This window comes from Centroberyx gerrardi, chromosome 6, assembly GCF_048128805.1.
Source record: "Centroberyx gerrardi isolate f3 chromosome 6, fCenGer3.hap1.cur.20231027, whole genome shotgun sequence".
NCBI lineage: Eukaryota > Metazoa > Chordata > Actinopteri > Beryciformes > Berycidae > Centroberyx > Centroberyx gerrardi.
The window spans coordinates 26,123,376-26,140,493 of record NC_136002.1 but is presented as its reverse complement, the minus strand read 5'-3'; the positions used below and the strand labels follow the sequence as shown (position 1 = coordinate 26,140,493).

General features: G+C 40.9%; 1 protein-coding gene across 1 annotated transcript in view; it reads right to left on the bottom strand.

Annotated features, from left to right (window-relative positions):
• LOC139931264 (1,4-alpha-glucan-branching enzyme) overlaps positions 1-15,769 on the bottom strand; it is a 71,652-nt gene extending 55,883 nt beyond the window's left edge. Inside the window, exons 1-5 of the mRNA XM_071924727.2 lie at positions 15,635-15,769; positions 7,510-7,679; positions 4,374-4,489; positions 1,861-1,986; positions 1,050-1,185 (exon numbers count right to left, since the gene is read on the bottom strand). Coding sequence (XP_071780828.2) covers positions 1,050-1,185; positions 1,861-1,986; positions 4,374-4,489; positions 7,510-7,679; positions 15,635-15,732 — 646 coding nt within the window. The 5' untranslated portion in view covers positions 15,733-15,769. The remainder of the gene's footprint in view (positions 1-1,049; positions 1,186-1,860; positions 1,987-4,373; positions 4,490-7,509; positions 7,680-15,634) is intronic.
• Positions 15,770-17,118: the final 1,349 nt, after the last annotated feature.

Sequence of the window (17,118 nt, the reverse complement as noted above, 5' to 3'; positions counted from 1 at the left end):
TATCTGTGCCTTTTAATACTGTCAATGCAGCAGGCTGTACTTGAATGCAAAATAATACTCCATCTCATACTGTTTATTGTAGAGCAGAATTTCAAACCAAGGCAGGGATCTGTTCGGTGAGGCTGAAGTCAAATCAAATTATTATGAAATAAATGAGTCACACGTGTAATAAGAAAAAGCAAAACAATGTGTGAAAGGGAAAGTACAGCGTAATTTCTTTCAAGTATAAGTCACCTTAATGAATAACTGGTTTTATATTAGATGGATACTGAGTTAGAAAAATCACACAGTTCAGTATATCTACAGTACAGCTCCTACCATAATTGTTTGACTGAATGATATAAGCCAGGGCTTTTCGTCTCCATTAGTTGTCTTGGGCGAGATCACAGAAATGAAAACAAGTTGTCAGGTTTTCAGCCCCAACTCTCCAAACTGTGTGTGACTTGTGCCGCGGAGCTCCCTTTACAAACACTGTCCAACGGTAATGATCACTTCAGGTCATACCGGTAAACAGGATGTTGACTTGCCGTCGTGGCTTTGTGCAGAGCGAGTGTGACAGGTCTGCCACTGAAAATACTCTTGAAAAGCCTGGTATTGGAGAACAGTGGCACTCAAAACGGCACAGCATGTCTGCTGGGTTAAGGACCGGTGTTGACAGAGGTGGCACAGGACACCGGCAGACAGAAAATGGGCTCACCAAACCTGTCTACTACCATCAACTATTGTTTCTCCAACCAGATTGTAGGCTCACATTTGATGGCTAGGGGGGTATACTGTATATATATATAGTACAAACACCATCTTAATGCTTCAGTTACTCTCTGTACTTGGCTGGAGAAGATACAAAATGTTCTCAAGTTGAGTGAACAAAAGGTCTGACAGACAGGAATGTTTGCAGCATCACTTAGATGAAGAGAATCACAGCATGATGATTGCTGTGCACTTCTATTTTGCAGACTTGAATAGCCAACAAAATAACAGAGAGGCCACGCTCCACGGCAAAAGAGAAGAGAGTGCTGTTTTGGAGGTACTGCCATCCCATCTCTTACCCAGGTCTTTTATGCGAGGCAGCATATTGGTTGTGAAGTTGGTGTATGATGCAATCTTTCCCTCAGGTGAGGCGATGCCCACGTGGGACTCGTAGATCCTCAAACTCCTGGGCTTCTTTGGCCGAGGGTGGATGTGCTGAAGAAGAAACCAAAAATTGGATAGAAAATCATATGAGAGGCCAACACATTTTCCCAAAGATTACAACAGAGGCTGATACTAGTTATGTGTTGATGATTGAAGAGATCCACGAGTCGGACTAGCTGTGTAAACACAAAGGGAAAGGGTTTTGATTTTGTAAACACAGCCAATTCCTTGATGGCTACCAACCAGGCCTTGTGAACCCCTCCTAAGTGTTTGAAGTGCATGATTGAACCTCTTATAAATAAAGTGAATATATTGTCGGTAAGAGCGCTTCTCTAATTAAAATGGTAGTAAATAACAAGCGACAAAGAAAGCAAGGTGGTCATTAATACCCTCTTATTGTTTTGCTTGTGCACACTTGTGTTGAGGACATGAAGTAGCACTGAGACACATTCAGCCCCTCTCAAATCAGCGGCATCAAGCACCTCCATTAAGAAACAGCATTCGATGCGAGATGTGAGGCAGATTTCAAATGTTATGCGTCTCGCTGTTAGAAATCAAAGCAGCGAGGCAAGGACTTGGACATGGGAGGCTGATTTTAAGAAGTGGCACTGGGCCAAGCAGATTGAGCAATCTAAACATCGTCTCAGTGACATAACAGAGGGAGAACGGCTCGATAAAACTTTTTATTTTGCCGTCATAGCACGAGAAATATGATGAGGCACTTACAACGTAAGGTTGAGGAGGATCCCAGTGAACCCAGTCGTAGATGACAGATTTCTCATTCCTGGTCACATATTTTGCCCAAGGCGAGATCCGGTACAGCCGCTTACCCTCTTTGGTGTGAACTACCACCTGGGAAAATAAGACAAATGAGTGTTGCTATAGGAAGGGCACTCAAAAACAATGACACAAAGATGGGGCATTCAAAAGACACTACGGTCACTTTACAAGGGTCGAAAGTAAGGGGACACACTTATTCTCTTTGCGGTAAGAGAAACAGCAATACAAACAACAACTAAGCAGATTTAAGGTATGGACTAGATGCATAGACACTGATAGAGTGACATGGGGAATCTAAATTAATAACAGAGGGGAGGATATCTAAACCACTGCAAAATGGAAAAAGTGCAGTAAAAACTAGAGCATAATCGCAGTATCGGAGACACATTAGCAAGAAATAACAGTATTCCAGTTTAAGAGGCATGGTCACAAATCAGTAGATGCTCTAAGGTCCTTTGTGTCTGCTGCATGTTTCTCTGCCTAGGTGTATTGTGAATTTGTGTCAGCATTTATGCACGTCTTGCAGGCGTGAATTGCTTACATCATAGAATCGTGCGGTTACTTCCCATCCATTATACAGAAAAAATGATGCGGACCGTTCAACCAATCAACCAAACATTTTTCAATGCCACGGCAACATCAAAACCCACCCCCCCCCCAGCAGGCAGCTCCCTTCTCTCCCTTGCCAAGCTCAGAGCTTTATATCATCAGAGTCTACAGGTAGCTCAAACAGCCTTGGAAACATAATATGGTGTGTAGTGGGCAAAAATCTATTGATCAGAAGAGAGAGGAAGTCATTTAATACTTGGTCCATGTATTGGCGAATCTCATTGATGTTCATCTTTTTGTCATTCATGTCACAGTTTTTGTGTTTTAATTTTAGTGAGGGGTGCAATTTCTCCAATGGTTTTAACATAGTCAGTCACTCACAGGCCCATCTAGCACAGGAGTTGGAGCCAGAGAGCAATTTAGAAAAATACTAAATCTAAGTCATTATCTATGCCTCTCATCTATTATGTCTTCAATTCGGAGTTGGAAGGGGGTCAAATAAGTATAGTTTGGAAATCTAACTGACAAGTTACTTTCCTGCCTTCAGTCAAAGAAGAAAGAAGAAAGCCAGCATGGGAGTTGGAAAGCCCCAGCAAGAATCGATCCGGTAGTGCTACCCACAGTATGTGTTCGCCCTGTTTTGTCCCCTGCAGAAACAGGCATTAGAACCCAACTAATTCTGGCTACTGTTGTGAAGTAATGACTGTTCCAACGCCACCTGCCTGCGAGCCATTGGCCAGACCCCCCTCTGGGGTTTTTTCATTATGGCCAGGCCACCTGGGGGTTAGAGGCCTGGCTCCCCTTATGACATGCTTCACAGTTTATAGGATTAGGAAAAGATAGCTGGATAAATGGACTGGCATAAAGCCTGACAGAGCGGTGGTCCTTCAGACAAATTGGCTAGCATTAGGCACATTAAAGAAAAATCAAAGGAAAAACAACTAAGACGTAGGTAATATGCAAGAAGTTTAGTTTGGATGAAAAAGTTGGCCATTTGACTGCTTAGGCAACGCTGCAGTATACACTTCTGTATATCTGCATGCATAATCACAACAGAAAGAGATGATTGTATCTTTTAAATTGAAATACTGTACCCACAAAAGGACATTGCTTGTTTATAGAGACAAATTGGGCTCTGAACAAAGGGGATGGAAGGGCAAGCTGCTCTACATGAGAGTGATTGGAGCTAGGCTTGTGCTTCCACGAGGGAGTGCTGTGGAACTAATTCTAAAGTGGAGCTCACAGCAAGACAGCCATTCATAGGCAGCAGGGGTGCGCAAGGAGAGGCCAGGTGCCAGCGTTTCCATCTGCTTCTTATCGTCCTTAGACTGACCTCCGCTGACAATGGGAACTGGGCAGCCTGTCCAGGGCACAGGAGTGTGCCAATGATGACCCGGTCCCAAGGAGAGTGGCGCCACTATGCCATCCATTCCACTCCTGGCATCTCATTTCAGGATTATTTCTCATCCACGCTGTTTGCTTGGGAGACAATGCATAATGGGAGGTGCTTCTTTTGCATTTAACCCTGATGAATTATTTACTAGAGCTAAAAACCAATCATCTACGCCCACTGTGGGCTGTGTTTTCCACTCAAACAACACCGCACAATATCCTGAGGGATACCTGCCACAGACGGAGTTAAAATAAAAGCCGGTCAGTTAGGTTCTTCAGGAGTGTATTACCTCCGCTGTGCAGATCGTGTACATACAGTTATCTCCCTTCTGTGTGCTGTGAGCCTGACATGTTGTTGACGGCTACACGCCAGGCTTCCAGTTGGATCGTAATAAGGACGCCACACAGGAGAGGTAATCTCCCTCGCACATTACAGCGACAAGCCCTCATGCCGCCGCAACGAGGGGGGACGCCTATTGAGAGCGCAAAAACAGTCATGAAGATGTTCTGTTCTGTACCTTGAGTTTGGTGTTGTGATCCACAGCTGGAGAACCGTCGTGTTTGGGTGGCAGAATCAGCTCCCACTTGCCATATTCTTTCTTGGCGTAACGGTGGGAGAATTTGTCCCAGTCATCTATGAGTGAAGACAAAACAAGCTTTAAACACCGATTGGCAGCGTCCCGTTCACAGCCATTAGAACATGTTAAAGCACACACCTGTGACTGCACAACTGATCATTTAAATATAAAGCTGCACTAAGCAAGATTCTTGTGTAAAAATACACCCGTTTTATCAGCCTAGTGGGGTTGCACTAGAGAAGAGCGTCTCTTCCCCCCAAATTGAGATCCTGTAGATTTGTCCTATTTGCCAAAATGAAATTCTGGTGACAAATCAAAACTTAAGAGCGAAGCACAAACTGTCTCCTGAACAGCAGTGAGCGAGCGCTCTGTCGAGAAAAAGCTGGATTCACCTACGCTTCATCTTTTGCTTCTCTCATCCCTTTGGTATCCTTTGGTATAAAGCATCACAGACCGGCCAGGTTGGTAAACATGAGCCTGCTGTTTGCAGCTTACTGACGTCATGTTATATGATTTCTGGTTATTAAAGTTCAAAGTTCTCAAACAGTTGCCTCTTGTTGCCATTTGGGGCCGCCAACGTGCAAAGTTACCTCGTGCAGCTTTAGTGTGCTAACCCAAACTCACCACTCATACTGCTACTAGAACTGGACCATATCGCATGGTGGAAGAATGACATGAACTCTCATTTTTATTCAATTATTATTATTCATTGAAAATAAAAGATTTAACATTTGCGTTCTTCCTTGTCTCATTCTGAGGGTTCTGTTCTTATTCAATGTTTCCACATAGTCTTCTACCCATCCATTGCTTTCTGTTTCCAGGAGATCTTTATTTTTCTGACTTCTTCACACACTTTGTCTCTCCCTCCCTCCTCTAGACCCTCTTACATAATTCTTTACTCTTATTCTTGCACTCTGCACTGCTATCTTGCGTCCTGTGACTTTTATCACGGTGTGAAAACCTGCAAGTTTAATCATCTAAAAAAAAACTAAAATACCACTTCACTGCTCATTGAAAATATTTCATTATATCGCTGAGGGAACAACAAAGAGGCGTTACATTCACAACCTGCTGATACCACACTACCAGTTGTCGCTGACTGACAGGGATATATTATGACACAAATCATTTATTATAAAAAGACTATCTTGGCATGTCAATTTAGTATGCTGTGTTTATTATGCAGTAATCCATATCTGCTTGCTATTCATGAGCAAAAACAATGGCAAGATAGAAAATGAATCACCAGAGTTGCACCAGAAGTGACCGGGCACCACACCAACACAGGCAGGCCAAGTCATATTTTTTCACAATTTATTTATCTCCCTTTGCTTAAAATCCTCAGAAAAAAAAAAAGTGCATTATGCATCCAACCTGCACCATATTCATGACTATGGCTGCTGGGCTGTTTCCACATTTGCTATGAAATTGAAATCAAATAATATGACTGAGCCGTGTCAAAATGTAATCTCTCACAGAATTGAATGTTGGAATTGAGCTGCTGCCCAAGGTCCTGGGAAGATAATTAAAAAGGAAAAGGCAAGGGGAAATGTGGAAAGGAGGAATGGCAGCGACAGAACTAACTAGCACAAAAATGTATAGGGACAATAAACAAATTGACAGATCTCCGGTTTGGTACACAGCATCAATCTGAGGGCATTAGTATTAGCATTTGCTTCCCTTTATCATCACCTGCAGGTTTTCTGTTTAAAATGGCCATGGCACAGAGGTAAGTGCTTGTGCTGTGGTACGGCATAGCAAACAGGATTTTTGTGTTCATAGCTCTGTATTCCCTCTAAAGCCTTCTTTTTGTTATTTCTTTTTTCTATTATTAGCTTCTATTTTTAGGGGTTTTGTTTAACAAGAGTAACTTCTTACTAGTATGTCTAAAAGATTTCTATGAATTGATAAATTAGGCAAAGGAAAGAAAACAAAGAAGAATCTAACAAACAAACAAACAAACAGAAAACAAACACACAAAAGAAAGAATGAGAGTGGAAGGTTGTAAGTGTGATTTTCTTATAGATGAGAGTAAGTCTAACTGGAGCTTGTTAATAATGCTAAAAATAAATAAACAAACAAATTAAACTTCCATTTCCACGGCCCATATTAAGTGAAAATAACACTCCAAAGATTATTAACCTGAAATTACTTTCAAAGTTGGGCCCGGAGGGAATAAAGATTTCAGTGCAAACAGAAAGGTTGCACTCTCTCAACAACTTTGCAGGGGATGATGAAATAACTAGTTACTAAAATATTAACAAACACTCCACATTCAAAAGAACCCCCCTCAGTATGCAAGTTTATCCTGTGTAATCAATATTTTCCACATTTTCTACTCCCAGGTTGGTTCATCAAAAGGGCTGATACTCTTGTACCATGGTTCGCTCCGCTTTTCTCAATTTTTGGCCCTTTTGTGTTCAAGCGAGCAGAAATGTCAAATATCTTATTTAATGCAGCGTGAAGATATGCAACCTTTCTGTTTGCACTGAAATCTCTTTTCCCCTTTAGTCCCAGCAGTGAAGGTAATTTCACGTTGAGTCTCTTTTAAGTGTTATTTCCTTTTTATTTAGGCTGATTTATTATCATTATGTGATTGTTATTAAAGAATTGGAATGAAGCACACTTTCATCTATCACACCGCCGTATGTTTCTGCAAAAACACAATGAGTGCCATACTCAATTAATTAAGAGTTCCCAATTTGTGAATAATGTCACAAATTAAGAATTGAGAGATCCAGCGATACCTCTTTTACTCTTAAAAATGAACTGATAGCACAAAATTATAATAATTTATGGTACTTTTTAAATAGTAGTAGGTAACGTCAGTCCTTAGTTGACGAAATAAAAGCACTTCAACAGACTGGAGCCTTTAAATTTTGAAGATACTCACTGATGAATTTCAGGCAATGTCTTCCCAAAATAGATACATCTCATGTTGGAATAGAGCTCTCTCTGGATAATAGATGAGCAGTAATAGAGCTCAGAGTAACCTTTGGGGACGCAACCTGGACATTACACTGACATGTTGTTCAGGAGCTGACAGTTCTCCTCAGGCGGTGAACACACTACTTACTGAAGTCACCGGTGAGGAAGAGGGCCTCGGCAGCCGGAGCCCACTCGGTGAAGATCAGGCGGTTGTCAGGCTGTCGCTGCACGCCGAAGGTCCTGTAGCTCCGTGTGAACTGGTCAAAGCCTCCTTCCGTCTCCTGGAGCAGGTGAAGCTGCTTTTCCAGCAGCCCATACCTTCAAACCAGAGGGAAACACACAGACGCATTAAAGAAAAAATCCACTCTGATAATCTGTTGGATACTTACACTATTATATATCATCAGTCTGTGATGTTCAGTGCATTGCACAAGTTATTTTGTGATCAAGAGTTGTAATTAACTTTTTTGGTGTGCTCACTTTCCCTCAACCTGCCTTGTCTACTTCTACTTCAGTTAGCAAATTCCTACATTTCCCAGAATGCTTTCTGACAACCTCCAGAGAACAGGCATTAACTTGCTGCATTCAGCTGTAGGTTTAACCTGTAGGTGGAGAGAGAAATAGCGATAGCGATAGCTGAGCAAGAGTCAAGAAAAAGTGAGCATGGCGCCACTTACTCAAATCACAACATGCCTTGTGGCTGCATTGCATTCTGGTCTATTGAGGCTACCGTCAGTGGCAAAACTGGTATCTTTTCCTCTTCTACAATGGGTTTCTCGCTGTATGATTGTTAAACATCGGTGCAAAATGGTGAAAGAAGCCATTTCTCTTTGATTCTGAGGTTCTGACATCAAAACCTGAATTTTACTGTTGATATATTAAGTAGTTGAAAGATTTTCAGTTAACAAACACCACTGTAGCTGCACTAGAAATACCATGACGTGATCACATTGTCTATATTTGACAAACACAAATACACCACCAAACAACAAAATGGGTCCAGAAATGCAAGGTATATCACAAATAGCTTAGTTTAGTTTTTTTAACAATGTTAAAGTGTTTAGGGTGGATTTTTCCATTAATACAGGAGTGGGAACTATCTAGAATGATGAAAAAGAAAATTATCTCCTTTAATAATGTTTAATGGATACAGGCATCTTGGATATAATAAATCCAGCTAGGTTACAAATATAATCATGAATTTTATTATAGTACTTGATAAGTTCTGCAGTGTGTGAACTGCTTTACCTGCCAAGGCGCATTCACAGTACTAAAAATCAATAGTATAGATCTACTTTACTGAAGCTGGATCAAGTCTAATTTAACTGAGTTGTAATAAGCCAGTAGGTTTTAAACTGCAAGTAGACTACGCAAATTCAAATGTATATGCTTATGCACATGTTCACTATGCTTATGAAAATGTTCTATTGTTTGCACTTATTGTGCAGGTATACAACACTTTTCTTTAGTTGTTGCAACACATATTCAGTACACTGGTGGCATCTTAATTTTTACATGCTACCTTTATCTCTTTCAGGTCCGACCGGAGTATGCAAACCTTTAACTGGCTCATTCCCTCAAGAATGTGTGACTACCGGCGCATCCTGAGAGATAAACCTCTGTCTGTTACTTTCAACTTGGGGAGGATAGACTAACTACTTTGCAATTTATCTCACTTAAGTTCCTGCAGCCAGCTGGTGTCCATATCAGATTCCCCCTGGTATAGCGAGCCTCTTTCAGCCAGCTGAGTTAAGTGCACTCTCTCCCCTCCAGCCCTGAAGCCAAGCTCAGACTGGCCTGTGAATGCCCTGGGGCTAGTGATGATGGGCTGAAGTAACAGCGCGATTTCTCAGCAGCTGCTCCCTGTGTTGACTACAGTGGATACAGACAGCGCTTGCCAAATGTAAACTTTTAAAGTCCAACCAACGCTGCCACATGCCCCCTTTGCCACTTTGTCACCATTTCACGGATATTCTGAAAGGAAGGACAAAAGGAGGATTCACTTAAGGACAGATCTTCACTGCCTCAGTATTAATAGGCATGAAAGTCATGCCTGTGATTATAACAAATGAGCTTCTGTGGGCTGGGGGAATAGCTGGGCAAGATCCTGTGTGGATGCAAAATTCTCTGCATGTACTCTGGTCCCACTTGTGATTACAGCAAGGAGATGAGATCAGACCACACACCTCTAAGTGCCTATGAAGACACAATTGATTTCATAGGAAGTCATTACCAAACTTGCATTTTGATATGCAAAATCAAAACTTAGATTTACTTGCTTATTATCCATAATCAGACGGAAACTATCTGCCAGCATCCTCTTTGTCCTCGATGCCCTTACCTACAAATTTTCTTTTGATGAGGTTGTCACTCTTCCTCTCCTTAACCCTGAAGCTGCTGCCCATCTCTTCACCACGTCTCATTTTGTAAGTTACTAAATCTTCACTCTACTACAAAGCAAAATATCCAGCACAGGGCTGCACATGGTGTCCACGGGCCAAATTTAGCCATAAAAAAAAAAAAGTCTCCTCCAAAAGCTGCAAAGAGCAACTCTTTTTTTTCCAGTCGTGCCACTGAGTCTCTTCTTTAGTCGCATCATCAAGTTTTGATTCATAGTTCTAAAGCTATTAGAGAATGCAAGTGATTCCTAATAAAGGCTAGCAAAGGTAATAAATACAAAGTAGGAAAAATAATCAATCTCAGGTTAGTAATAATTTACTGTATCTCATGTTGATGATTATCTATCTTGTCCATGACCTAAGCTTGGGAAAAATACTTCATAATCAGTCAGAACCTGATATGGAGAGACTGAATTTGGATTTGAGGAGCAACATTTCCTGAAACTAATGCTGCATTCAGGTGAAATTTCCTAATTACAAGTTAAGCGTATAGCCAGCGCACATGAATGACCCAACAAAGTCTGGGAAAGTTGGTATTTTCTATGATACATGACTTGCTGAGATGTGACATTTAGACAGCATGGAAGCCATGTCAGCAATCGTAGGTAAAAGTGATGTATTGGATTACTTTATTGTTTGGTATTCTATGTAAATCATTAGTACTGAACAAATATATACAACTTTTGGTTTATAAATTAAAACATCAATTACATGCCTGATACATGCCCGCATTTTTAAAGAGGAGAGAGATTAGGGGATTGATCACCATTTGCCTTCTTAACGGAACATAACACAGAATTTCAGCTTTTCAAATGGTGTTCCTGTGTCCTAAGAAAGTTCATTTTACATTGGTGAAATACACTGCTAATCCCTGCTGACAGAAATTATAGAAGAGTTTTGTCCTGCCCCCAATTTACTGTCAATGTAGCAGCATCAGATTACAGATGAGAGCCGCAGATTACAGTCTTGGTCCTCTAATCTCTTGGTTCGGGAAACTGTTCTTCATCTTCAAAGATATTGATTAAACTGTCATAAGCCACAATTGAGATATGATCCTTTAAGATAGTGTTGCACACATTAGGTTGAATGGCTCCTACTGTAGGCCAACAGCAAAGACACTGTATCATCAAACTGGCATATATCAGCTTCCAGATCAATTACTACCTGCATTCAAACTTTTAAAGACTGGGCCACTAAAACTGCCTATAGTGATAAAGAAGAATAGTGGCACCGCACATGAGAAATAATGATGCACAGCTAACATAGGCTACTGGCTGTGGTAAGAAGGATAGGTTAACTGTTTGGAAGGGAGAGAGTCTATAAGTGTTAAAATGAGACTCTCCCCCAAAAAAGCAAACAAAAATCACCTCAACCTTCAATTTGACATCTGGCTGTCATTTTGATGTCATATCTTAACGAATTTAAAGTCAAAATTGTAAAATATCACTTCAGAAATCAATACAATCCACTTCACTTGTTAAAACGCTTGCCATTGAGAGGGTGAACTCTGAAATGCGTTCACACACGCACTGTTGGATAATCGGGCGTCTAAATTTAGAGCGACTGTACAGGTCTGCTCTGTTGTGTAAGAGTGACGGTGACAGCTGAGGTAACATGCATTAGTTTTTCTACAGAGCGAGCACAGAGGCGTGAGGACCGTCCCAGACAGACTGGAGAAACACTGATCTCAGCTGGCCTGAAGGGGCTCTACAGCCCAGCGGCAAGGTCACTTTCAAATAATGTTATTAATGTCCCGATTTGACTAAAGTACATTAATGAGGCCAAAGAGGAACAGTACAGTACCTGAACACTTTCAGAGAGGTTGATTGATGAAGGCTAAAATTTCTTGTTAACTTAATACCTTTGATGAACCTCAAGCAAGGTGACAGGAAAAACAAACGCTGCACACAGCTATTTTAAGAGATGCTACACGAAGCGTTCTATCATTATTATACAACAGTTTCAGAAAAGCAATCTGACCGGTCTGAGATGTGTTCCAGCACATCTTAATAATTCCCATAAAGCACAGCTTGCCATACAGTATTTGTTGCTATGCCAAATGTGGTATCCAAGGAAATAGTTAGCAATCTTTCTTGGGGTTTTTTTCCCTCCTGTTTTTTATTCTTGTATATTACTTTTCAGTCAGCACACATGCATTGGTAATCATCATATCAAAGTCAACACTCAGCTACGCTTCACACATACAGTGTTGCATCACCATAAGCATAATCACAGCAAAGAACCCCCCCCCCCCCTCCAGACATTACTGCTAGATTTTCTCTGAAATTAGTTGTGATGACATATTCAAATCTTTGCAAAAACTGTTGCAATAACAAACAGTAGTCCTAATGTTCCCTGCTTTCATTTGGTCCAATTTAGGAGATACATGGTGCCACTAGCTGCAAGATCTTAGCAGCACTTTCTATGGACTTGTGAGTTACGCAACAGGAAGGGTAAATAATGAAGCATGTCGACAGAGTGCTGCTCACCGGGATTGTAAAATGCACGTAGCATTGATGGTGGTTTTCGCAATCAATTTGACAGTAACAGCCCACTCTGGAAAAAAAACACTACCTGGGTGACCGTCAACCAGGGAACAACTAATTAGAATGAGAAAATGAGACAAAAAAACACGAAAATACCGGAATAATAAGTGCTGCTCTATCTGCCACGCATTTGCTGAATGTATTTGCTCTCAACCAAAGTTCAACAAACCGAGACACGGGCAGCCTTGAGCCATGACATGGTGGTGAAATCTAAAGAATCAGTTTGCGTGGTCATAGGTCTCTTTCTGATAAGCCGGCTGAATTCTTAGCACTGTGCCGCTCGGCGAGAGAACTCAGCGTGATGCCGCAGCCTGAGAAAGCTCTTGATTTCTATGCCTGTGTTCATGATATGGTGTTTGGACTCTGGGGGCTTAGAACACCGGGGGCTGATCAAGAATTAACCTTCACACAGCAGTGCTGCTATATGTAAAATAATTTATGTGCAACTTTCATCAGTGGGACAGGTGTTTGAGACACGTCTAGGGCTCGGTGAAGCCTAGCGATCCCAAGCTGTGTCTGAGATGGAGCTGACACGCTCATCTCTCTGCAAGGCTAGGGCGCTGCTCGCATGCTTCAAATACAAAGCAGGTGGTCTCTTACCTGCCACATTAGAGACACGATCTGACACAGTAATGAAAACGGATAAAACCATATAGCCCTTAAGCAGAGTTTTCATGTCTAGTTTCTGGTACGACCCGACAATGAACTGATACAGTGGGAATGTGAACCGTGGATCATTATCACTGTCTGTATTTAAGCAAAAAAACATTACACTGATTATTTTTTTGAAAGAAACCCGGCAGGTAAGGCTAATTTGATGCGAGTTGTGGGACTGAGCTGAAGAATTACGCTGTCAATTTGCATGCCAAGACAAGCTGATGCCATTGTATTTAGAAATAAGACTACAATATCCTTTCACTGTATCCTGCAGTGAAAAATAAATGATTATAGTCAGCATTGCATTATTGACATTAATATTGTATTGCTAGTTACTATGTAATTACCATCACATTTCAAGTGTACCCTTTCTTTTCAGTGCAATAAACCTGTCTGTTTATCAGGTTAAGACCAGACATCACAGCATTTAAAAAAGACACATGGACCGAAAATAAATGAATGACATCAAGCAAGGGGCAAGTCACAAAATAAAGTGAGTCTCCACAGTCTATTGACTTTCAACAACAGTCTATTTACTTTTTAAGATGAGTGTGGACAAAGGGTCAGTGCATTCACCACTAAAGGACACCAGTTGGTTCTTTTTAGGTCTCTCTGAAAACAAAGTATTGCTTCACTTAAGTTTTGTAGGTCTAATACATACATACATATACAGGTGCTATATAGGCTTGTACTTGAACATGTTGCAGTTTCAATGCACACACTAAGCTAATATTCACTGTAAATTATTACGGCATCCTCTGGGTGATAAGAGTGACAGAGAATAAATAGGCCTAAGGGCTGTTGAATTGACTAATTAGCAAAACTGGTGTTTATAGATTTCAACTTCAGTTCGGCCTAATTAAACTTAGTTCTATAAAGGATGCAGTGTGTTTTGTCTCCCCTGGGTGGTCATGTTTAAATTAATCACGGTATGTACAGTATGATTATGTTTGGTGAATGATGCTCTCAAACATCATGGTACATCTTAGTCCTATAAGGAACACGGACAGTTCGCCAAATATATCTAATGGTAGTAAAATCTATACTATGAAACCAGCCATTTTATTGTCCAGGGCTAATTTTGATAGCAAAGGTAATAATCCTGGCTGGGTGATATGGTTGAAATCAATAACAAAATTGCATGTTTAGTAATCAAATGAATGTTCATCCCATTGAACCGAATGGTAATGTTAGGTGTGATGCCACACAAAACATTTTAAAATTATATTCCTTAGATGTTTCATACCTCATTTTGTCAGAGTTTTTAAATAAAATATGCTTGTTATCATCAATTTAGACAGCAGAATTGTGTGTCACGATATCAGAAAATCACCATAACATCGCGATATGATTCCACCGAAAGACGATAAACGATAATATTGAATTACCGCCTCGCCCTGATACAAGCTAGGATTGTTGTTCGGGCCTATGGATCATGTGACTCTCACTCATATACCATAGGGATAACAACATAACTGGAGCTCTTAAACATCATCCAATGAACCAGCATAACCAAATATCAAAACTCTGTGGTCCTTTAGTGTGAGATGACAAGTTTGTGCATTACTAGGATGAACAGAGGAATCAATAGAACATCATGCAGAGATACAGCATGCAAACACAGTCTTCTGAAAATCTTCTCTATGTGCAGTTTGATACCATCTCAACATTGGCAACTGCTGGAAAAATTGGGTTGGAAAGATCCCAGATTAATAAATGCACAAGCCCACACACGTTGCAAAACCATTACTACAGTATGTACCAGACAGTCGTACAGAAAAAAGTCTCCTCTTTGAGATTTCCACGCCAATAATTAATTTGTAGGCAGGCCAAATCAGGGCTAAACCGGGAAAAATCTCGCAGTGAAGTCAATTAATGTCTGAGGAGCTATTTGAATGTGCCGAGCCTTTCACACAGCAAAAAACCAACCCAAACCAAACCAATCAACTATGTGCAACTCCAACTCCAGAGTTTAATCCCATTTTGATAAAACGAGTTCATTGGCGGTTTTTTTCTGCTGATGCCTCGATAGGAACTGGCCGGATTCGTGAAGTGAAAACTCATATTAAAGCGTATAATGAGGAGCTAGGGCCTGCAGAAAGCCTGTTTGAGATGCGGGACCACAGTGATGCTCTCTAGAAACAATAGGCGAGACTGAGACAAATCCTGCAACTCTTCACTCAAAGCACCACCTCATCTTTCAACGTGGGCGTCACCTGACTTGCAGACGCATGCCTCCTCTTGAACTGTCAAATAATAGGAAGTCGAGAGACGGTTTGTCTTCTTCGACAACTTGTGACATACTATTAAAAGACTTCTGGTAGCGCTTCATTTATCTTCCATAGGCTGAAAATTCTCTATTTTGGCCACACGCTTGTTATTCAGCAGGCTGCAAAAGGGGGATAATAGCAATGTCTAACCCATCTGTTATGCAAAAGAAACCATGAGGGAAAACGCAGCTCGCGTCAGACGTCTCGACTACACAAAATGTCAAGCCTGAACACCCAAGGTGACTTCGTGATGTGTCCTAAACATCGGTTTTTATCTGTTTGTTGTGTATTTTTACCAAAAGACGTGAATGTCAGCGTAAGCCTGCCTTTTATTCACGACACCGGGGATTTACTTTGGGCGGCGAGCGGTGCATAAAACCGCCGTTTGAGCCTTATTTTACCTCCTCTTGAAGTCCTTCTCGTACGGTTTGAGATAGGGATCCATTTGGAGAAGGCAGCTGAGCTCAGGAATTGTAACATTATCCTCTGGTTCTGCCATGGTTTCTTCAGTCGAAACCAATCGAGCACCGACTGCTGCTGCCTGCCTGCCTGGATGCAGTGACAATGACATGAACAGAGAGGATATAACGTGCAAGCTTTATAAGTATCCGCAGACTGCAGCGAATCAGGCTCCTTTCTGCCAAGCCCGTCCCATTCACAATGTGCAGTGGTCTCCATTGGGTCACGTTTAGGGAAGGGAGATAATAAAGAGAGCCGAGCCGCGCGTGCAGCGCTGTGATACATTGTAACTTTAAGATGACAGCAGAGGAAGAGGAAGCATCTGGAGCGTCAGAGGAAGGATGAGTTTGGACTTGTAGGCAGATGTGTACCTTTGTAGGCTGTTGTGAAACGTTACTGTAAGTTACCGTCAATGGCTGTAATGGATTTCCCCTGATGGAAAATCACTAGAATTATGTCTACATAGGGACGTCTGTGGCGCTCTGTAGTGAGTTTATACTATAAATGATAGTGACTTTAGAGCACTTTATCACTGTTTATTGTTTATTGATAAGGATCCCCTGTGCACAAGGGTGTCAGCTATTCTTCCTGGTGTACCATTAAAACACAATTTACATCCAAAACATATGCACAAACTTTAAAACCAGGATACAATAAAATCAGAATGGAAGATAAGCAGAAATATTAATAAGATAAGTCACATTTGTTCAGTACACAATGCATGCATGGATACAACAGTATAAAACAAGTACAATTCAAATTAAGCATTTGACCTTATCTCATAATCAAATGTCTTCTAACAAGTTTTTTTTAAAATAAATTTGCTACTGGGAAATTGAGCAAATAAATTTTTGGTCTGGGCAATACAGGATAGCATTTTCTGTGGAATATTTTTGACATTTTGCAGGTGCATGGCATTTTTACAATAACCCACCCTTATGAAATGTATTAAGTATGACTAATTATTTTTTTTAAAGGTCATTAGCACCTTTTTGTCCAGTGCCAGTTGCATATGGCACAAAGCATAAGCTGGCCTTATTTCTTATTGGCTGTAGTTGTGTGTGGTGTAAAAGTGAAAGGCAGGGGTCCAACTTGACATTTTGTGGATTTGCCAAAAAAAAACAAGGTCTTAAACATTTTTGAAAATGAATGGATGGCCTTGAAGGTACTTGATCTTTAATAAAAACTGAGGAAAACCCTGTGATGGGGATTTGTGTTGATAAAGCAGCACTTTTGAAATGAAAAATATCCCCATGATTTCTTCACTGATTATGAGTAAAAAAATAGGCCTCTAAGATTTTTACCAATGTCATGTCTTACACCCAAAACATGCCAATTTTGAATCCTTGAATTTCACTGAACAAGACTGTGAAAGTCATTGAAAAGTGCTTGAATTTGATGGCCAAGTGAGTGCAGGACCTGTGGA